Consider the following 21301-nt stretch of genomic DNA (forward strand, 5'->3'; position numbering starts at 1 on the left):
AGCTAATTTAGCATAGGCTTTTCACTCCGGAAATGGGAGTCTGAAGTTCGGAACAACCTAGGTAAAATGAAGTGGAGAGCTGAGCTATTATCCCAGTGAATATAGTCGACGTACACAGCCAATCTGGATCATAATTACCATGAAAACCTCCTTTTCCTCGGTAATAGCTTTGCCTCGATTATTCAAATCATTGCTTCAGCCCACCATCTCCTTTTGGTCACGTAGACCTTTCTGGATAATTTCCCTGAGATGTCACTGGTACCCTCAGGTCAAGAAGACACATATCCCTTGTATCGTGACATCCTCAGAAACTCACGTAATTCTAGGTGAAACTATTTGAGCTAGAGCTCAGTAACGAAGCAGTGTGACCTCGTGAAAAGAACACAGGCCTGAGAGTCAGGGAACCTGGGCTCTGATCGCAATTCCACCACCTGTCTGCTGTGTGACCTTGGGCAAGTCACTTCACTTCTCTGGACCTCAGTTACCTCATCTGTAAAATGGAGATAAGACTCTGAGCCCCATGTGAGTATCTACCCCAGTGCTTAGTACAGTGCCTGGTCCCTAGTAAGCACTTAACAATATCATTAAAAAAGAAAGAAAGAACCATCCAATGCTCAGCTCCAGTGAGCACTCATTGAAGAGGTTTTTCACTTTGCTAAATACTTAGTACAGTGCTCTGCACGCAGTAAGTACTCAATAAATATGATTGAATGAATATGCACAAAGATTGTATCCGTTCCCTGTTTTTTCAAAAATTTAATGCTGCCATTTTGATCAATCGATCGGCGGTATTTATCGAGGGCTTCCTTTGGGCAGAACACTGTGCTAATATTTGGAAAAGTACAGTGCAATATAGCTGTCAGACATGATCCCTGCCCAGAAGGAGCATACAATCTACAGTCATTGACAGGTGTTAAAATATATTACGGATAGGTTAAATTGATCACCTTAGTAATGATCATCGAGCCCTCACTTGATGCAGTGCACTGTATTGGATGCTTGTGAAATTCAGAAAAATGAGATGAAACATTCCCTGATCACAAGGAGCTTATGCTCGAATGAGAAGCTACACTCTAACATTGTGTGTGATGTATTTGTTTGGCTTAGAAGCACCAAATAGCATTTATGGGGCAGAAAACATGCCTTCTTACTCTAATATACTCTTCCAAGTGCCTAGAACAGCGGTCTGCCCACAGTAATGCTCAATCAATGTGGTCGATTATTCTTCTTATCATTATTATTATTTTTCATTATTATTGTTATTCAATGCTTACTATGTGCCAACCCTGTATTATGCAGTGGCATAGAGATGAAATAATCAGGAAGGGCACAGTCCCTGTTCCACAAGGGCCTCTCAGTCTAAGGAGAAGGGAGAAGAGGTATTTAATCCCCATTTTACAGGCAAGGAAATTTGCACATAGAGTAGTTAAATGACTTGCCCAAGGTCACGCAGCAGGCAAACGGCAGAACCGGGATTAAAACCTCCGTCCCACAGCAGGTAAATGGCAGAAACCGGGATTAAAACCTCCGTCCCGACTTCCAGGCCCCTGTTCCTTCTATTAGGCTGTGCTGTTACCCTGACGGGGACCTCACCTCATCTCTATTAAAAGTTTTGAGTATTTTCTTCCTGGATAATTTATTGCTTTCTCCACCCCACCTCCCAGTTTAGCTTCACTACGTCCAGAGCTATAGGGGATCCAGATGCCACAGTCTGGGAGGCTCCCACCCTTCTTCCTGACTCAGCATCCCCTCCGGGGACAGTGACATCAGCAAGTCGGTCTCACCGGCAGACTGCATTTTGAGATTTTCTTTCTTCATCCCTCTTTTTCTTTGTTCCCTACTGGATTTAGGCTTGGACTTCCTTGTGAGAACAGCACTCGTCTGTTATATTGTTACATGGTACTCTCCCCAGTGCTTATTACAGTGCAGTGCACAGAGCAAGCGCTCCATAAATATGACTGACTGGCTGGAATAGTGGCTACTATAATAGAGTGTAGTGTGGTATAGTGATGTGTATCCCAGCTGGTCACATCGGAGACAGGGGTTCAATTCATTCAAACGATGGTTAGTATTTATTGAGCGCAGATTTTCTGTGTGCGGAGCATTGTCCTAAGAACGTGGGAGAGTACAGTCTAGTGGGGGAGACAGAGGCAGGTTTAATTTTCTTTCTAGACTGTGAGCCCGTTGTGGGCAGGGATTGTCTCTATTGCTGTATTGTAGTTTCCAAACGCTTAGTACAGTGCTCTACACACGGTAAGCACTCAGTAAATACGATTGAATGAACGAATGAACTCTGTTGCATTGTAATAATAAGGTTGGTATTTGTTAAGCGCTTACCATGTGCAGGGCACTGTTCTAAGCGCTGGGGGAGATACAGGCTAATCAGGTTGCCTCCCGTGAGACTCACAGTTAATCCCCATTTTACAGAGGAGGGAACTGAGGCACAGAGAAGTGAAATGACTTGCCCACAGTCACACCTGACAAGTGGCAGAGCCAGGAGTCGAACCCATGACCTCTGACTCCGAAGCCCAGGCTCTTTCCACCGACCCACGCTGCTTCTCTCTCCCAAGTGCTTAGTACAGTGCTCCGCACACAGTAAACCCTCACTAAATACCATTGTTTGATTGGCTAACTCCCCCACCCCCTGTTTTGAAGCATCCACTGAAAGGTTGGTTTCGTTATTAGTGCCAAAATACCCTTAGTCATCTCTTTGAATCGATCGATGGAATTTCAGCATCTCAGGCTCTTCCTGCTGGTATTCCTCCCTACCTCATTTTTTGGATACAGCCCTAAGCCTCTTGTTTCTCATGCCAGTTTCAGGATGTACCTTCCAACAACGTTGAACCCTCCTAATGCCTCGTGGAACTGTACTGTTCCTCTTCTTCTGGAACAGCCTTGTTGATCATCACCTCTCTTCTGTTTTGATCTATTTCTATACCATCTGCCAAATTGTTCCCTCTGCCTTCAATTACCTCTTGATATCTATCTTCAGCATTCACACTACCCCCCCTTTTTAATTAATCAACCACTAAACAATGTGATTATAAGATCGCAAATTGTCACCCACATCTCCAGAACCACAAGAAATTCTACAGATTCTTGATAGTCAGTCAGTCTTATCATATTTATTGAGTGCTCAATACAAATAGAATAGAAATTCTATAAATTGTATCCGAGTACCTGTTGCTGAAACATCATTATCATTTCTGAGTATCATCTTTGAGTTGTCTAATTTAGATTTAATTTGTAAATTGCTAGTGTGATAATAAGTACATGGGTTTGAGAGTCGAGCAAAGGCTGTTTCCATTCCTTTCGATATTAGCTTCATACTGTGGTGTGGATAGTTTCCACCGGCTTTTCGAATTGCCTATTATGCTGGACTTTAAAAAGTCGCACCTGTGCTGAGTAGTGACTTCAGAAGCCTGGTTAAGATGGTGGCCACATCAGAGAGCAAGGAGACCGCATGACAATCTCTGGAGTCAGCTCTCTCCTTTCCTTCCATTTCTTTTATCGCCACGGTGATCATGGCGGTATCTTTGAGATCCTCGACAAATTGCTTGGGCAGAAATCTGAACAGAACATCTCCTCTCTACCGAGCGATCTTGGCAGGTAAATCGAAAGATCTGGGAGCCCTGCCATTCTTGATGGCTCCAATTGCTGTCGTGATTTCAAGCGTGAGCACGGAAACCATTTCTTCACATGTTTGGCAGGAAAACTGGTCTGCCCAGAGAATCGTGGTCGATGGTAGAAGGTGTTAAAGAGATCTGTAATGGAAGGTGGGTTGAGGAGTTGGCCGCTTCTCTATCGCTCTAAGACTCGTCTGCGATGAAGGGAGTCAACTCCATGCTTCGGTAGTTCTGTGGCAGTGAGTGATGGCGGCCCACAGACACAGTTTAGGGGTGCATGGAAATCCTCGGTTTGGTTTTGGTTAGGAAAATCTTGGGTCTGTTCCATCCTAGTGTTTCTTGTCATTCCCAGATTTGCTGTTTTTGCTACAGTGAAGGGTCTAATTAGGTCACTGTCTTCACAGCAGTCCTGGTTCCACATGGAGGTAGTCAGTCAGTCTATCATATTTATTGAGTGCTCAATAAATACAACTGACTGACTAGCTTACTGTGAGCAGAGCACCATACTAAGCATTTGGGGGAGTACAATATAACAGACACATTCTTTGACCACAGTGAGTTTACAGTCTAGTCGGGGAGATAGACATTAATATAAATAAATGATAGCTATGTACATAAGTACCGTCGGGCTGGGCAGGGTGAAAAATAAAGGGAGCAAGTCAGGGTGGTGCAGAAGTGGGTGGGAGAAGAGGAGCGGGGGGGTCTTAGTCAGGGAAGGCCTCTTGGAGGAGTTGTGCCTTCAGTAAGACTTTGAAGGTGGGGAGAGTGAGCGTCTGTGGGAAATGAGGAAACATGGCCTTCTAGGCCAGAGGCGGGTTGTGGGCGAGAGATCGGTGGATAGATGAGATCCAGGTCCAGTGAGAAGCAGTATCTACAATCTTAATGGCTACCTTGGAGACAAGTCAGTGTAGTTACTGGCTTCAGTAGGACGGTTACGATGTTGTCTCAGAGTCGTTTGCAAGTGTCTTTGTTCTTTTGGAGTTTGACACTCAACCAACTGCATGGTCCTTGGCACTTTGTGGAAGTTTGAAACCTATCAAACAATGGCCACCTATCAGTCAGTTTCCAGTCACATGGCATGGAAGCCAAATGGAATCCAGCAGATCTTGTTGTTGAAGCATAGGATAATCAATCAGATGCCAGGGTTAGACCTACCCTACATTACTCTTGGAGAATCTATCTGCACACCAGCAGGCTAGTGGCAGAGCTGGGATTAGAACTGAGGTCCTCCAATTCCCAGGTCCCTGACTCTTTCCACTAGGCAATGCTGCTTCCTCAATTTGACCAAATTCTGATTAGCCTCTACATAGAACTCCGCATGAATAAGCTTCAGCTTCTTAAATACCATTCATTAATGGATTGATATATTATAATGGCCTTATTCAAATCCATTTTAACCGTTTCCTATAGATGTTTTTGAAAAAATCATCATTTCTTCTTCCAATCATTAGTGCTACGTGATGAAGGAACCATCAAGAGTTTTAAAATTGTAACTTGGAATTTATAAATCCATCCATCCATCCATCAATAGTGTTGATTGAGCACCTAATGTGTGCCGAGCACTACATTAAGGGTTTGGCAGAGAGTGATCAAATTAGTAGACATGATTCTTGTCAGCAAGGAACTTAGCATCTAGCAGGGGAGAGAGACACTATAATAAATTATTAGGAAGGGGAAGGGATTAACTAAAAAGATTTTTACACAAGTAGCACAGGGCTGTGGCGGGGGTGTGAATGCCCAAGTACTTAGCTGAAGCTAGATGGGTTAAAGGGGCGGTTGCAGGGGAGAGTGGCATAGAGGTGTAGAGAGGCAGCGTGGCCTAGTGGAAAGCGCACGGGCCTGGGAGTGGGTTCTAATCCCAGTTCTGTCGCTTTTGTACTGTGTGACTTTGGACAAGTCACTTCACTTCTCTTGCCTCATCTGTAAAATGGGGATTGAGACTGTGAATGTGTGTTTATTGTTGTATTGTACTGTCCCAAGCGCTTAGTACAGTGTTCTGCACACAGTACGTGCTCAATAAATACAATTGAATGAATGAATGAATCACCTGGACTGTGTCCAAGCTGATTATATCGTATACGCTCCAGTGCTTAGTTCAGTGCTTGGCACGTAGTAAGTGCTTAACAAATACCATTTAAAAAAAAAGGTAGATTCACCTTCTGCCTTTGCAATGCTCTGCACACAGTAAACACTCAATAAATACAGTTGAATTGAATGAAATGTGAATCTTTCACTCCTTCCACTGTCCTTTGGAAGAGAGCGGGCCTGAAATCTGTCCATTAACACTTGTAGTCACGGTATTTACTGAGCTCCCAGTGAGTGCAGTCGATTAACCTAAGAGCTTGGGAAAGTAATACAGTGAATCAATGCATCTCCTGACCCCAAGGTGCTTACACTTTTACAATTACTATTAGAAGATGATAAATTAAAGCCCACAGAGAGAAGAACTATCTGTGACCAGGTCTCCAGGGTCACTGATTGAGCGATAGTGCAAGCTCCTATTACATTCAGTGCTCACTTGAGTCAGGGTAGGCTGTTTCCATGACAGTCATCGGAAACAAGAATGGCTAACTCTAAAGAGTCACGGGAAGCAGCATGGCCAAGTAGGCAGAGCCCAGGCCTGGGAGTCAGAAGGCCCTGGGTTCTAGTCCCGGCTTCACCCCCCCGTCGGCTGAGTGACCTTGAGCGAGTCACTTCATTTCTTTGTGCCTCAGTTTATCTTTATCTTTATCTAGAAAATGAGGATTAAAACTGTGAGCTCCATGAGGGACATGGACTGTGTCCAATTTGATTACCTCCTATCTACCCCAGAGCTTAGAACAGAGCATGGCGCATAGTAAGCGCATAATAAATGCCACACACACACACAAAAAGGCAGATATCATATTTGGGATCATCTCCTGAAAGTCTGGAACTACCTCTTTGCCCTCAGACTGAATAAAGCCTGAAAACAAGTTTATTAAATAATCAGCTACAAATGGCCCCAAATTAACTTTGGTGAGCCCTTCCTTGCGTGAGAAGATTGAAAAACATTCCCATACTATGATTTGATGTGCATCATGTCGATGTGGGTTAAAATTGTTCTTTTCTGAGAAATCTTGGAAGCAGTGCTAAGCTTAAGAGACTTTCCAGGGCAGTGTTTGTAATAAATCAGCCATCTGTTTCAAAATTGTCATCAACACAATGGAAATTCTCGATCTTTAAATAATAAAATCCCGAAAAAAAACATTGGCCTAAACGCGGAGGCCTGCAGTAAATTAACTTCCTCTGAAGGAAGTTGGTTTGTGTCATTTCTGATAGGGGAGATGGCTGGCAGCCTTCGCAAAGGGGAGGGTCACCTCTCTGTCACCCCCACAGCACTTTCGTCCATATCTGTAATTTATTTTAACTTCGTGTCTCCGTCTCTATACTGTAAGCTATTTAGGGGTAGGAGACGTGACATGTCTACCAACCTTCTTCTGTTCTTCTCACCCAAGCAAGCAATGCAGTACTCTGCACGCAGTCGCTCTCAATAAACCCCATTAATTGATTGATTGATCGATAGGAACCGTGTTCCATCTTATCATCCGGTCTCTACCCCAGTCCTTAGCTCAGTGCTTGGCGTGTGGGAATCGTTATTATCCTGAACAACGGGGGACGTGACTCCTGCCATCAAGAGAGCTCATCTTGGATTAATTGATCACTCTAGAGGACATGAAGTTAAGACTGTGCTACTCTGAGTGCTTAGTACAGTGCTCTACACGTAGCACTCGATAAGTACTGTTGATGATGATGATGGCTGGGTTTTCCCATGACAACAGTGGAGGCTCAGTTCCCAGAAGTAACTGCATTTGGTCCAACTGTGATTGGCAAAGCTTAAAAGTCTGGTGGGACCAAGTGGATTTGGGACAAGCCAGCTAAAGTGCCACCAAGTGAAATTCTAGGAAACTTGCGGGGTGGGGCGGGTAAGGCAGTAGGGGGGCGGGTGTATGGTGTGTGTGTACGTGTGCTTGTGTATGAAGAAGGGAGCGAATCAGGAGGGAAGGAAGGGGAAGCATTCTAAACCAGTTGGCTAATTGTTCGGCATTGCAAGGTCCATCAGGGACTGTGACTGCTTTCATTCATTCAGTCGTATTTACTGAGCGTTTACTGTGTGCAGAGCGCTGCACAAAACGATTGGAAAGTATAATTCGGCTCACTGCATCCACAGAGGTGTATATAAGGGACTAGGGGATTCTGTCTTGAAATATTTGTTAAACACTTAGCATGTGCCAGACACTGCACTAATTACTGGGGTAGATATGAGCTAATCAGCTTGGACACAGTCCCCGTACCACATGGGACTCACAGCTTCAATCGCCATTTTGCAGATGAGCTAACTGAGGCACAGAGATGTGAAGTCACTTGCCCAAGGTCACCCAGCCGTTAAGTGGCGGAGCCAGGATTAGAACTCAGGTCCTTCTGACTGTACCCACTAGACCACGGTGCTTGTCTCGCATCCATGCCAGGGCTTGCTACACTGTTTGACAAATGTAAGCGCTTAATAAATTTCATGTGTGCATATACATAGATGTATACACATGTATGAGTGCTGTGGAGTTGGGACGGGAGAGGGTAATTACCTATAGGAATTGAGGACAGAGATGCACAGGTGAAGCAGTAGTGTGGAAGAGAATTATTTTCCGAAAAATAGCTCAGTCAGTTATATTTATTGAGTGTCTACTGTGTGCATAGTACTGCATTAAATGATTGGAAGACTGCAAGAAAATTAGTAGACGCAGTCCCTACCCTCATGATACTGACATAATAATCGTGAGGAAAGTGTCTACTGTGTGCAGAACATTGCATTAAGTGCTTGAAAGAGTACAGTACAAGTAATAGGCACAGTCCCTGCCCTGATAATAATACTACTAATAATAATGATGGCATTTGTTGAGTGCTTATTATGTTATTATTGAGTGCAAGACACTGTTCTAAGCACTGTTGGGGATACAGGTGATCAGGTTGAACCACGTGGGGCTCCCAGTCTTAATCCCCATTTTACAGATGAGGTAACTGAGGTACAGAGAAGTTAAGTGACTTGCCCAAAGTCACACAGCTGACAAGCAGGACCAGAACCCACGACCTCTGACTCCCAAACCCGTGCTCTTTCCACTGAGCCAGGCTGCTTCTCAGCGTGGGGGTGATAAGCCCCACCTAGGAACGAGGAGAGAGAAAACTGCCCTAAGGCAACTCCAAAATGGTAAGAAAAGAGAGAGAAAACCCAGCCCGCATCCAAGTGCAATGATTCAGCTCAGGTGGGAGAACGAGTTCCAGTGTGAGAATGCGCCGGGCCTCCTCATTTCCTTCCCACAGGATCTAGGCCAAGAGGCTCCGTGGCTGGTGAAGCGGCCTCCACCTGAAGGTTCCTTTGGAGAACGAGGGGGCAGGGACGGGTGGGGACTCTTGGCTGCAACTAACGTGTGTGTTTTGGGTCCCGCAGGGTGTTTTGGAGAGCTTCCTGGGCACAGCAGTTTCTGGAGCCATCTTCTGCCTTTTCGCCGGCCAACCCCTCACCATCCTCAGCAGCACAGGCCCCGTCCTGGTCTTCGAGAGGCTTCTATTTAATTTCAGCAAGTGAGTAGGGCGTGGGCGTTTCTCTGGTTCACCCCTGCGAGTGAACCATGGGGGTGGGATGACTGGGTGGCGGCTTCCCCTTCTGCAGAAACCAGAAAATAAGTGAGGCGGATTTTAAATTGAGAAGAAAAAATCTGTACCCTCTGAGATTCTGTGCTCAATCATAGAAGGGATTTTGCCAAGGTAAAGAGCTCAGTAGGACAGACAGGGAGAACACAGACGAGTCACTTGGTTGGGGTTAGGGCACTTAGCGGAAGAGAGCAGATTTGGTGTCCCTAATTCTCAAACTGCTGAGGGTGACCTCTGATTTAACTTCCGGACTCCAAGTGAAACCACACTGTGTATTCCCTAATAAATCCCAAGAAACCAGGAATTGAATGGCCACTAACACCAAAGAATATCCGGGGCATGATCCAGTCATATGATCGCAGGAGATTTAAAGGGTGTGGGTGGGCTATTTTAGAGCACAGGACCGTGAATTCAGTGACCTGCTCAAGACGTCGAAGCCCCCACATGGCAGCAGGGCCACGAATGAGGATTTTTGGCTCTCTATCCAAGCGCTCGATCTGCTCTGTGGCCTCTTCCTACTCCTGCCGTTCTCTGGTTCGAGGTGACGGCGTGAAGGCAGAGACTTAGCTTGATTATTTGTCCAGTGGAAAGAGCTCAGGCCTGGGAGTCATAGGGCCAAGGTTCTAATTCCGGCACGGCCACTTGCTCACTGTGTGGCCTTGGGCAAATCATTTACCTTCTCTGTGCCTCAGATTCCTCCTCTTCAATATGGGGATTCAATATCTGTTCTCCCTTCTACCTAGACTGTGAGCCCCATATGGATAAAAACTGCATCCAGCCTGATAATCTTGTATGAACTATTCCGGCGCTTAGTACAGTGCTTGACACTTAGTAAGTGCTTAACGAATACCACAGTTATTATCACGGTGGCATTTGGCAAAGTCCTATGAACCTAACATGTAGAAACCACTTCTGATTTTCAATCCATATTCTAAAAAATGTGTAATGGAATTAGTAGCCTGTCCAATTACTAAAGACTGATTATGATTGTTGTTACTGTGGGAAGCAACATTGCCTAGTGGGAAGAACGTAGACCTGGGAGTCAGAGGCCCTAGGCCCTAGTTCGAATTCTGCCACTTGGCTACTCTGTGTCCCTGGTCAAGTCGCTTAACCTCTCTGTGCTCCATCTACAAAATAGGGATTTAATCCCTGTTCTCCCTCCTACTTAGACCGTGAGCCCCATGTGGGACCCTATTATCTTGTATCTACCCCAACGCTTAGTCGAGTGCTTGGCACATAGCAAGCACTTAACAAATACCACAGTTATTATTGTTAGCAATGATATTGTGTTGAGTGCTAACAAGGTGCCAAGCACTGTGCTAAGCAATGGGGTAGATTCAAAATAATCAGAGCAGAACCAGTCCCTGTTCCACATGGGTCTAACAATCTAAGGCATGGGGAGAGGAAGGTATCATTCCCATTTGATGGGTGAGGGAGTTTTTCCAAGCTTAAAACAGTGCTCAGCACAGAGTAAGTGCTCAATAAATAGCATTTCTTGATTGATAGGTTAATTAAATGCTCCTTCAGTGACACAAGTGTGGACTGGGGGCAGAAGGGGCTCCCTGGTCGGTGGCCCTTCAAGTCAGAAGGAGTGGTACCTTAAGATTAAACGTGGACCCTCTGGAAAGGGCGGGGTGGAAGCCACTGTGGAGACAGAGCCCTGACAGTATCCCAGCAACTGGAGGGTCTCCACCAATGTCGGGGCTCCTCTACCAGCCCTCTCGTGCTTCCTTCACTTGGGCAGTGGAGCCGTCATAGAAGAAGGTTGGTCGTTGTTTGCTTGCAAGGAAAAGAGGCACGTGACCCGCCCCCCAAGTCCTGGAAGCACTTAGTTTAGCGCTCTGCTCAGAGTAAGTGCTCAATAAATGCCACTGATAGATTGACTGAAGAGGGGACATAAAGAGGGAGGACCCCATTACCATCCCTTATCCTAGCGTCTCCTCTTCATCGCCCGAGTCCCATCCCCTTCCTCCTGTCTCCTCCTCCATATTCCATGTGCCTACAGTTCCCTGTAGTCCCACGCTCCAAAGAGGATGAGAAGGATGGGGCTAGGAACCCTTGACATTTGGCAGAACCAAACGATGGGAAATGATTCAACCCTGACAGGAGAGAGCTCCTGAGAAACAGACTCTGTTGGGCTTCCGCCGGATGCGGCGGCCTGAATTACATGTGCCAAACTCACGTGCCGTAACTGGAAGTGCTCAGTTAATGCCTTGGATTGATATATCGATCGAAGCAAAAGGAAAAAAAAGTCTCTTTATTTCCTTGCGTTAAGAAGATTCAAAACTTTTTATAGCTACAGATTTGAATCTCGGTCTGTAGTTACGACATGGTCCCTTCTAACCTTCTCCCATCGAAGTCTTCAACATCGGAAGGCCGAGGGGACGGTGGAAAGAATTTGGTTCGGGCCAGTTTACAGAAAGAACCAAATAGTTTTCTGGGTCAGAAAAAAAAAAAATGTGTGAGAGAAGAAAGCCTCCGTGGAAAGATTAAACAGGAGCTGGGGTGGGGGTTGGGTTGTGGGGAAGAACAAACATTCTAAACAGGAACAAATATGAGAGTGCTTTCCAAAAAGATTTATGGGTTGCAATGTGATCAGGGTCTTAATCTAAAGAAAATGTTTGAGTGGTAGTTTTCTTTTGATAATTCTGGGATAGAGATGACTTCCTTTCCATAAACAAATGCATCCCGTCTTCTCCTACCAGATGCACCAAAGCAAATGAAATATGCACTGAAGATATCTGAATAATTTAGTTGATTAGCAAACAGTGTGAAGAGAAAGGCCGGAGAGATCGTTATTACGATTGCTAACAATAATAAGGGCATTTATGAAGTGCTTATTATGTTCCAAGCACCATGCTGAGGACTAGGGTAGATAGAAATCATCGGAATGGACCCAGGTCCAAGTCACAATCTAAGAGGGAGGGAGAACAGATAATACTTTAATCCCCCGTGTGAGAGATGAGGAATCTGAAGCACAGGGTAGTTAAGTGACTCGCCCAAGATCGCACAGCGGGAAAGTGGTGGAGTCATGGCTAGAACTAGCCCCTTGACCCCGAATCAATTAATCAATCGACCAAGGGTATTTACTGAGCACTTATTACGTGCAGAGCACTGTACTAAGAGCTTTGGGAGAGTACAGTAGAGCAGAATTAGCCCATAACGAGCTTCCAGTCTAGAGGGTAGACGGGATAGTAGAGAATTGGTAGTCTCGAGTTGGTAGACCTGTTTTCTGCCCCCAAGGAACTTACGGTCTAGAAGGAGAGGCAGATATTTAATATAAATTACAGATAGATACATAAAGTGCTGTGGGGATGGATATCAAATGCTCAATGGATTTAAATCCAAATGCAAGGGTGATGCAGAAGGAGAAAGAGTAGGGAAAATGAGGGCTTAGTTGGGAAAGGCCTCTTGGAGGAGATGTGCTTTTAATAAGACTTTGCAGGTGGGGAAAGTGACGGTGTGTCAGATATAAAGGATAAAGGAGTTCCAGGCCAGAGGCAGGATGTGGGCAAAGGGTCGGCGGTGAGATAGATGAGATCGAGGTCCAGTGAGTAGGTTGGCATTAGTGATGCCTGTGGTCTGGTTTGCAATAGGAGATCAGCGAGATAAGGTAGAAGGGCACAAGGTGATTGAGTGCTTTAATGTCAGTGGTAAGGAGTTTCTGGTATATGCAGAAGTTGATGGTCAACCAACTGAGCTTCTTGTAATAATAGTAATAATAACAATTATGGTGTTTGTTAAGCACTTATTATATGCCAGGCACTGTTCTGAGCACTGGGGTAGATACAAGATAATCAGTTTGGGCACAATCCGTGTCCCACATAGACTTAATTCCCATTTTACAGATGAGGGAACTGGGGCACAGAGAAGTGAAATGACATACTAAAGATCACGCAGCAGATGAGTACTAAGCGCTTGGGAGAGTACAATATAACAGAGTTGTCAATCAATCAGTCAGTAGTATTTATTGAGTGCTTACTGTGCTGAGATCTTGAGAAAATACAACACGGCAGAGTTAGCAGACACATTCCCTGCCCACAACGAGCTCACAGTCTAGAGGGGTAGACAGACATTAATATAAACAAATAATTTACAATATATTTTAAAGCTATGTATATAGTTTAAAGTTGGTAGACATCCTCTGCCCTCAAGGAGTTTACAGTGTGGGAAAGCAACCGGTTGTCTGGTTTCATTCATTCATTCAATTGTATTTTTTAATAATAAAAATGAGGATGAGGGTATTTAAGTGATTACGTGCCAAGCACTGTTCTAAGTGCTGGAGCAGATACAAGGTAATCAGGTTGTCCCATGTGGGGCTCACAGATTTAATCCCCATTTTAAAAATGAGGTAAATGAGGCACAGAGAAGTGAAGTGACTTGCCCAAAGTCACACAGCTGATAAGTGGCAGTGCTGGGATTAGAACACGAGCCCGTGCTCTTTCCATGCAAAGCACTGTACTAAGCGCTTGGGTGAGTACAGTATAGCAAGAAACACAAACATTCCTTGCTCACAACGAGCCTGTGATCTAGAGGGGGAGACAGACATTAATATAAATAAATCAGTTTCTACCTCAGTGTTTGGCAGAGTGCTTTGGCAGGTGGCAAGAGCTTAATAAACGCTGCAATTATGATTCCTTCTTCAAAGCTGGAGAAACTTGAGTTTCAGAAACGGGACAAGCCCAAGACCCCATAGGGACTAAGGGACACCACCAGGAATCCCCCTTTGAGTGTGGCAGCTGCTGGACCCCTCCGCACTTCTGGAAATTGGCACAACTCCTGCCTCCTTCCAGCATCTAAATGAAAGAGAGGGACAAAGGAAGGGGCAGAGACGGACTGAGAGAGTCAGAGAACATTAGAAAGAGACAGAGGGGGTTGAGAAAGAGGTAGAGAGGGACAGAAGAGAAGCCGTGTGGTCTTTGGGGAAGGGGCATGGGCCTAGGAGTCAGAGGACCTGGATTCTAATCCCGACTCCACCGCGTGTCTGCTTTGTGATCTTGGGCAAATCACTTCACTTCCCATGCCTCCGTTCCCTCATTGGCAAAATGGGGATTCAATACCTTTTCTTCCTCCTATTTAGAATGTGAGACCCATTTGGGGCCTGATTATGGTGTATCTACCCCAGCGCTTAGTATAGTGTTTTACATATAGTAAGCACTTAACAAATACCACAATTATTATTCTTACTAGTAGTAGTGGTAGACAGAGAAAGACAGAAAGAGGGAACAGAGAGGCAGAGAATGGACTGAGAGAGAGAGAGAGGGACAGAGAGAGATCGATAGGGACAGAAATGGGGCAGAGAAAGAGGAAGAGAGAGAGAATGAAAAAGAAAGAATGAAAGAGAGAAAGAATATCAACATCCTGATTTCAGCCAGCAAGAAAACTGAGCAGAGATCTAAACTGAAGGTGTCATGGCATGAGAAGAGTGTGTTACTAAATGGGTCTCGGCAGGTATTTAGGGCTTGGTCTGGGCCATTCCCCTCTCAGGGTCTCACCTGAGGAGTTTCCAGTCCTCTACGAGTCTCGGCTATGGGAGGGAGAGCGAAGCAGAGGCCTGTCCGTTCCATTCCTAGCTTGGGCAGTGACTAGCGAGTGGAAGGCAATCTACTAGAAGTCAAAACTCACCCATGCTGGGCGGCAGCAGCACGGGAGAGAGTCGAGGGTGGAGACTCGAGTTTACTGCGCAGAAGGCAGCGATGGTAAACCACTTCCGTACTTTTACCAAGAAAACTCTATGGATTCACTACCAGAACGATTGCGGATGGAGAGCGGGGCGTTCTGGGAGAGATGTGACCCCGGTATCTCTATGGGTCGGAAACGACTCGACGGCAAAAGACAAGACAGGGCCAATAGACCAGACTTTCCGTGGGGCTTATTGTATTTGCTGTGAATCCTTTCTAGTCTTCCTCGACCACTCTCGTAAGTGCTTAGTACAGTGCTCTGCATGCAGTAAGTGCTCCATAAATGTGATTGAATGAATGGATGAATCTTCCTCTCAGGGTGTCCCCCTCTGACAACGCACCTCTCTAGGGTCGATGGAAGACTGAATGGAAAGTGTTTCTGTCTCTTTCTGGCCTCACAGCGCCCCGAGACGGGAACGCATCAATATCCAGGAGCTCCAAGCCGAGCTCCAGAAATGTCAGCCACCGTCTGTCACAGGAAGCCAGGTCCCCATGGTTTCTGCTTTGGCTCTCGCTGGCTCCGCTCTGTCCTTCCGCCCAAGCCGAGTGACCGTCCAAGCCCCCGTCTCCGGACCCTCACTGTCTCCTTTGTTTTGGCCCCTGGCAGCGAGTCTTTCTGCCCCTTCTGCTCTTTTTTCTCCCGGTCGCAACCCCCCACATCCCAACCGGCTTTGAAATGGTTTCCATAGGGGCGGGGATTTTTCACAGGGTCGTATTGATGGCGCTCCTCCGACCTTTCTGAGTCTCCTGGAGTCCAGTGTTTCTTTTCCCATGCACTCTAAAGAGTGCAGCCAAGACCCTATTGCTGGTGTTTCCGGGGGGGAGTAAGTCTCTCCCTAAGGCCAGCTGCTTTGCCAGCAAAGGGCAGCCTCTCTCCCATGGTGGAACACTTCGGTGACCACCCCACCCTCACCCGTCAGCGCCGGTGGAGAGTCAGAGATTCTCGACTTGGATGGGGTCTAGTAAGCAGAGATGAGCTCAGTACGGAGATTCTGGGTGTTTTCAGAGTGAGGACATGGCAAGAGAGAACCTCAGACAAAATAGGGCCCCAGGATTATTATTATTATAACAATAATAATAATAATTGTGGTGTTTGTTAATAACAACAATAATAATAATGGTATTTGTTAAGTGCTTAGTATATGCCAGGCACTGTACTAAGCTCTAGGGTGGATACAAGCAAATCTGGTTGGACACAGTCCCTGTCCCATGTTGGGCTCACAGTCTCAATGCCCATTTCACAGATGAGGACCATGAGGCCCAGGGAAGTGAACTGACTTGCCCAACGTCACAAAACAGACAAGTGGTGGAGCCCACGCTCATTATGTGCCAAACACTTTTTCTAAGCACTGGGGTAGATACAAGGTAATCGGGTTGGACACAGTCCCTGTCCCACGTGGGGCTCACAGTCTTAAGCCCCATTTTCCAGATGAGGTCACTGAGGCCCAGAGAAGTGAAGTGACTTGCCCAAGGACACACAGCAGACCCATGGCATGTCCTCTGGCTGCCAGGTCCGTGCTCTTCCCACTTGGCCACGCTGCTCCCCCATGTCATTTGCCACCCTGCCACTCCTAACCCCAGGGTGCCCTTAGGGGAAAAAGCTGGTCTCTGGTTTTCCGGCTCTCGGGGTGGGGCCGGCTTGGCCTGCAGGTGGTGAAGTGGCAAGATTGCCAGCCTCGCCTCGGTGGGTGGGAGGAAGCAGCAGGGCCGGGCACATTCACTCTTTCAATTCATTCAATCATATTTATGGAGCATTCACTGTGTGCAGAGCAGTGTATCAAGTGCTTGGGAAAGTACCCTACCACAATAAACAGTGACATTCCCTGCCCATAACGAGTCTACAGTCCAGGGTGGGGGTGGTGAGGAGACAGAAATCAATACAAATAAATAAAATGACAGATAAACACATAAGTGCGAGGCTGGGAGAAGGGAGGAGAGAAAAGGGACCAAGGCAGGGTGATGCAGAAGGAAGTGGGAGATGAGAAAAAGGGGGGTTTAGTCTGGGAAGCCCCCTTGGAGGAGATGGGCCTTCATTTAGGCCTTGAAGGGGGGACAGGGTAGTACATTGAGCGATGAGTTCTTGGCAGCGGGCCATGATGCTCCGTTCACCCTGGCACCGCCCAACTTGGCCACCTCTCACCTTTTCTCCAGCACCCACATCTGGTCCTTGCGGAATCAGACCCACGTGATCAGTGCCATGTGTGCCATGCGCTTGGTCTCCTTCCCTCGTGGACGTACGGAGCCTTCTTTGGCTAATAGGTCATCCCGGGAACCTACTTTCAGTAACTCTGGGCAGTGTCATTCCCGACCATATCATGGCAGCAGCCGAGAGATGGTCAACTACTTGAGGGCGGGGATTGTGTCGATCGACTTACTCTATCGTGCTGTCCAAAGCATTCCGTAAGTAATCTGCACAGAGGAGGCGCTCAGTAGATACCAGCGATCGATCCCTGTGCCTTGCATCCTTGAACTGCCACAGTAATGTATCCCAGACCTTCCAGCAGCAATATCTCCCCCTAAAAAGAACCTCTGGTCTCCCCCATCCCACGGATTGCAAAGCCGCCCCAAGATGTGTCCCCCATAGCAACAGAAGGGACTCTTAGAAAACACAGCCTACCACAGTGCTCATCGCGGGCTTTGGCACATAGGCACATAGTAAGAACGTAACAAATACCATAGTAATTTTTGTTCCAGCTCATTGGTTGCACCAGAAAGATGTAAAATTCCTTTCGCCAAGTACCTGGGCTCCCTCTCTGGAATTCTTGGGAATTCAGGCTGGAAAATGTCTGGGCATGATTCAGGCAAGGGCTGAAATTAGTAAATCCACTTGGTTCTCCATGTTCAATGATCATACCACTGGTGTTGTTTGGAATCCAATTCCTTTTTTCAGTAGACTGGAATTTTTCTTCGTCAGGACTACTGATAATAATATTTATCGAATGCAAAGCACGGTGCTAATTACTTGGGGAAGTCCGGCAGGAAGAAGCAATGAACCCTGTAGGCTATAAGCTCCTCTTGGGCAGGGATTTCATCTACGATCTGTGTTGTGCTTTCCCAAGTGCTTAGTGCAGTGCTCTGCACACAGTGAGAGATCCATAAATGTCACTGACTGACTGACTGGCCTTGCCCACTAAGAGTTTGCACTCTAACTTCATTTCACTGGGCATCATCGTACATATGAGGATTCATTCCCCTTTCTCCATTCTCTTTAGACTGCGTCCAACCTGATTAACTTGTTTTCTGTGTGCCCTTGGGTGAGTCACTTAACTTCTCTGTGCCTCACTTAACCTTATCTGTAAACCTCAGTCACAGACAAGGTAACTGAGGCACAGAGAAGTGAAGTGGCTTGTCCAAAGTTACACAGCAAACAAATGGCAGAGCCGATATTAGAACCCACCTCCTCTGACTCCCAAGCCCGTGTTCTTTCCACTAAGCCATGCTGCTTCTCAACTTGTTTGTTTTGTGACCTTGGACGAGTCACTTATCTTCTCTGTGCCTCAGTTACTTCATCTGTAAAATGGGGATTGATACTGCGAGCCCCATATGGGACTGGGACTACATCCAACCTGATCTGCTTGTACCCACCCCAGCGCTTAGTACAGTTCCTGGCACATAGTAAACGTTAATCGAATACCTTGATCATTAACAAGCGCCCCAATTATTATGACGATGATTGACTCTGTCGTCGTCTCTCCTAGAGACAATCAGTTCGACTATTTGCATTTCCGCCTCTGGATCGGCCTGTGGTCGGCCTTCCTCTGTCTGCTTCTGGTGGCCACCGATGCCAGCTTCCTGGTGCAGTATTTCACCCGCTTCACCGAAGAGGGCTTCTCCTCCCTGATCAGCTTCATCTTCATCTACGATGCCTTCAAGAAGATGATCAAGTTGGCCGACTATTACCCCATCAACTCCGACTTCAAAGTGGACTACATCACGCAATTCACCTGCGCCTGTCTCCCTCCGCACACTGGTGAGAAATGATACTCGTCGATACCGATCGTGTCGGGTTGCGTCGTTGAGGGCGAGGCAAGGGTTTGCGGGTGATGTGTACAGGGAAGCCACCACGCATTCATTCATCCGATCGTATTTATTGAGCGCTTACTGTGTGCGAAGCACTTTACTAAGCGCTTGGGAGAGTGACAACAGACAGACACATTCCTGCCCACAGTGAGCTCACAGTCTAGACGAGGGGAGGGGGATAAATGGACAAACCCAATGGACAAACCCAGGGTATATTAATGTCTGCCACCCCCTCTAGACTGTAAACTCGTTGCGGGCAGGGGATGTGTCTGCCAACTCTGTTGTTTTGCTATAATAATAATTGTGGTACTAGTTAAGCGCTTACTGTGTGCCAAGCACTGTTCTAACCACTGGAGTAGATCCAAAGTAATCAGTTCGGACACAGTCCCTGTCCCACCTGGAGCTCACAGTCTTAATCTCCATTGTACAGATGAGGTAACTGAAGCATTGAAAAGTTGTAACCTGCCCAAGGTCACCCAGCAGGCATGTGGCAGAGGTGGGATTAGAATCCAGGACCTCTGACTCCCAGGCCCCTGCTCTTTCCACTAGGCCATGCTGTTTCTGTACTCTGTACTAAGTGCTTCTGTACTCTTGTACCGTCCCAAGCGCTTAGTACCGTTCTCTGTCCATAGTAAGCATTCAATAAGTAGCATTGATGATGATGATGCTTCCCCCACTAGATTGGAAGCTTCTTGAGGGTAGGGATTGTGTCCATTTATTCTATCATGGGCTCTCAAGCTCATAGTACGGTCCTCTGCAGAGAGGAAGTGCCCATTAAATACTATTGATTGATTGATTATCTGTGTGAGATCCTTCAGGCTCTTTTTTTAACCGATTCAAGTTCCGAATGTTTCGCCACTGGCTATTGACTCTGACCATGTAGAATAGTGAAATCCTGCTATCCGTTGAATTCAAATTGAAAGCTGAAGATGTATCCGGAGGTGTGAGCTTAGCAGCCCCAAATGCTAATAATATTGGGAAGCAGCGTGGCCGAGTGGAAAGAGCACGGCCTGGGAGTCAGAGGACCTGAGTTCTTGTCCTAGTTCCGCTACTTGTCTCCTGTGTCACCTGGGACAAATCCATACTTGTCTCTGGGCCTCAGCGACTTTATAAAATGGGAATTCAGATGGTGAGCCCCATGTGGTACGTGGGCTGAGTCCAACTCGAGTAGCTTAGATCTACCCCGGCTCCACCTTTGACCCATAGTAAGCACTTAACAAATGCCACTATTATGATGATTTGGGGTTTTGCACTTCTGACATTCTCTTTTAGACTTTGACCCCACACTTAGCTCTAGATATAGCCATTCGATAAACCCCTTTTGCTCCTCCAAACCCAAGCTGCCTGTTCATTCAGGGCAGTTGATAGTTGTCTCGGGTTACTCAGTTTCCTTAAATAAGACCTCAGGTTACTCGGTTTCCTTAAATAAAACCTCAGGGTGGCCTCACAGACAAGTCACAGGGAGCATTGTTACATCTGTCCACGTGTCTGTCCACCTTTTCCATTTACCCGTACTGTCGCTCCAAGGCGTGGAGGGAGAGAGGGAGTGCCGATCCGATTCCCCTGCTTGCAGGCACCAGATTAACCTCAGGGCGACGCTGTGTCAGAGCGAGATTAACGGTCACACGTCACTCGAAGCCTTCCGCGGGCCGGGTTGGGGGTCGACCACCATTTAGGGATCCTAAGCCGGCCACGTCGCCTTCAGCCTTCCCGGGCGTTGCTCATACATGGCTCCGTAGCCTCCCGTGAACCCCCGCCCATCTGTTCAGAGGGCACCGTGCCCAATCACATGCTGGCCAGAACCCCGCCAGCCCGGGAGAGGCTGCAGTAAGGGGCAGCATAGATAACACCGCAGAAGAGAGCTAGGATTTAGGATCGCATATGGGTCCTGAGTCTCGGCCTGCGCATGGAGCCAGCGATGACATCCTCTCCCCGCACGAAAACCCGGAGTGGCCCGATTCCTCCCCCTCCAAACTGGCCTCTAAAGAGACAGACCGAAAGGTTGATGAGGAGTAGGAGAAAAAGCTTAGGCTTTTTCTTCCTCCTAATCCATCGATCAGTGATCTTTACTGAGCGCTTAGTACGTGCAGAGTCCTGGTACCCAGGAGATCGATCCCCCCTACGCTTTCTCATTGGACATAACCTAATCATAGGAACAGATAACTTTGGTTCTGACTTCCTGAAACAAGAAACTAAGTAATCGGGTTGGACCCAATCCACGTCCCAGGTGGGGCTCACAGTCATAACCCCCGTTTTACAGATGAAGTAACCGAGGCCCAGAGGAGTGAGGTGACTGGCCCAAAGTCACAC

The 21301-nt window shown here is 46.9% G+C and overlaps 1 protein-coding gene across 4 annotated transcripts in view; it reads left to right on the forward strand.

Moving 5' to 3' along the window:
- SLC4A4 (solute carrier family 4 member 4) overlaps window positions 1–21301 on the forward strand; it is a 259357-nt gene that overhangs the window by 183987 nt on the left and 54069 nt on the right. For all 4 annotated transcript variants that reach the window (XM_029073646.2, XM_029073647.2, XM_003430899.5 and 1 more), the window contains 2 exons: window positions 9088–9221; window positions 18670–18941. In XM_029073646.2, coding sequence (XP_028929479.1) covers window positions 9088–9221; window positions 18670–18941 — 406 coding nt within the window. The remainder of the gene's footprint in view (window positions 1–9087; window positions 9222–18669; window positions 18942–21301) is intronic.

This window comes from Ornithorhynchus anatinus, chromosome 10, assembly GCF_004115215.2.
Source record: "Ornithorhynchus anatinus isolate Pmale09 chromosome 10, mOrnAna1.pri.v4, whole genome shotgun sequence".
Classification (NCBI taxonomy): Eukaryota; Metazoa; Chordata; class Mammalia; order Monotremata; family Ornithorhynchidae; genus Ornithorhynchus; species Ornithorhynchus anatinus.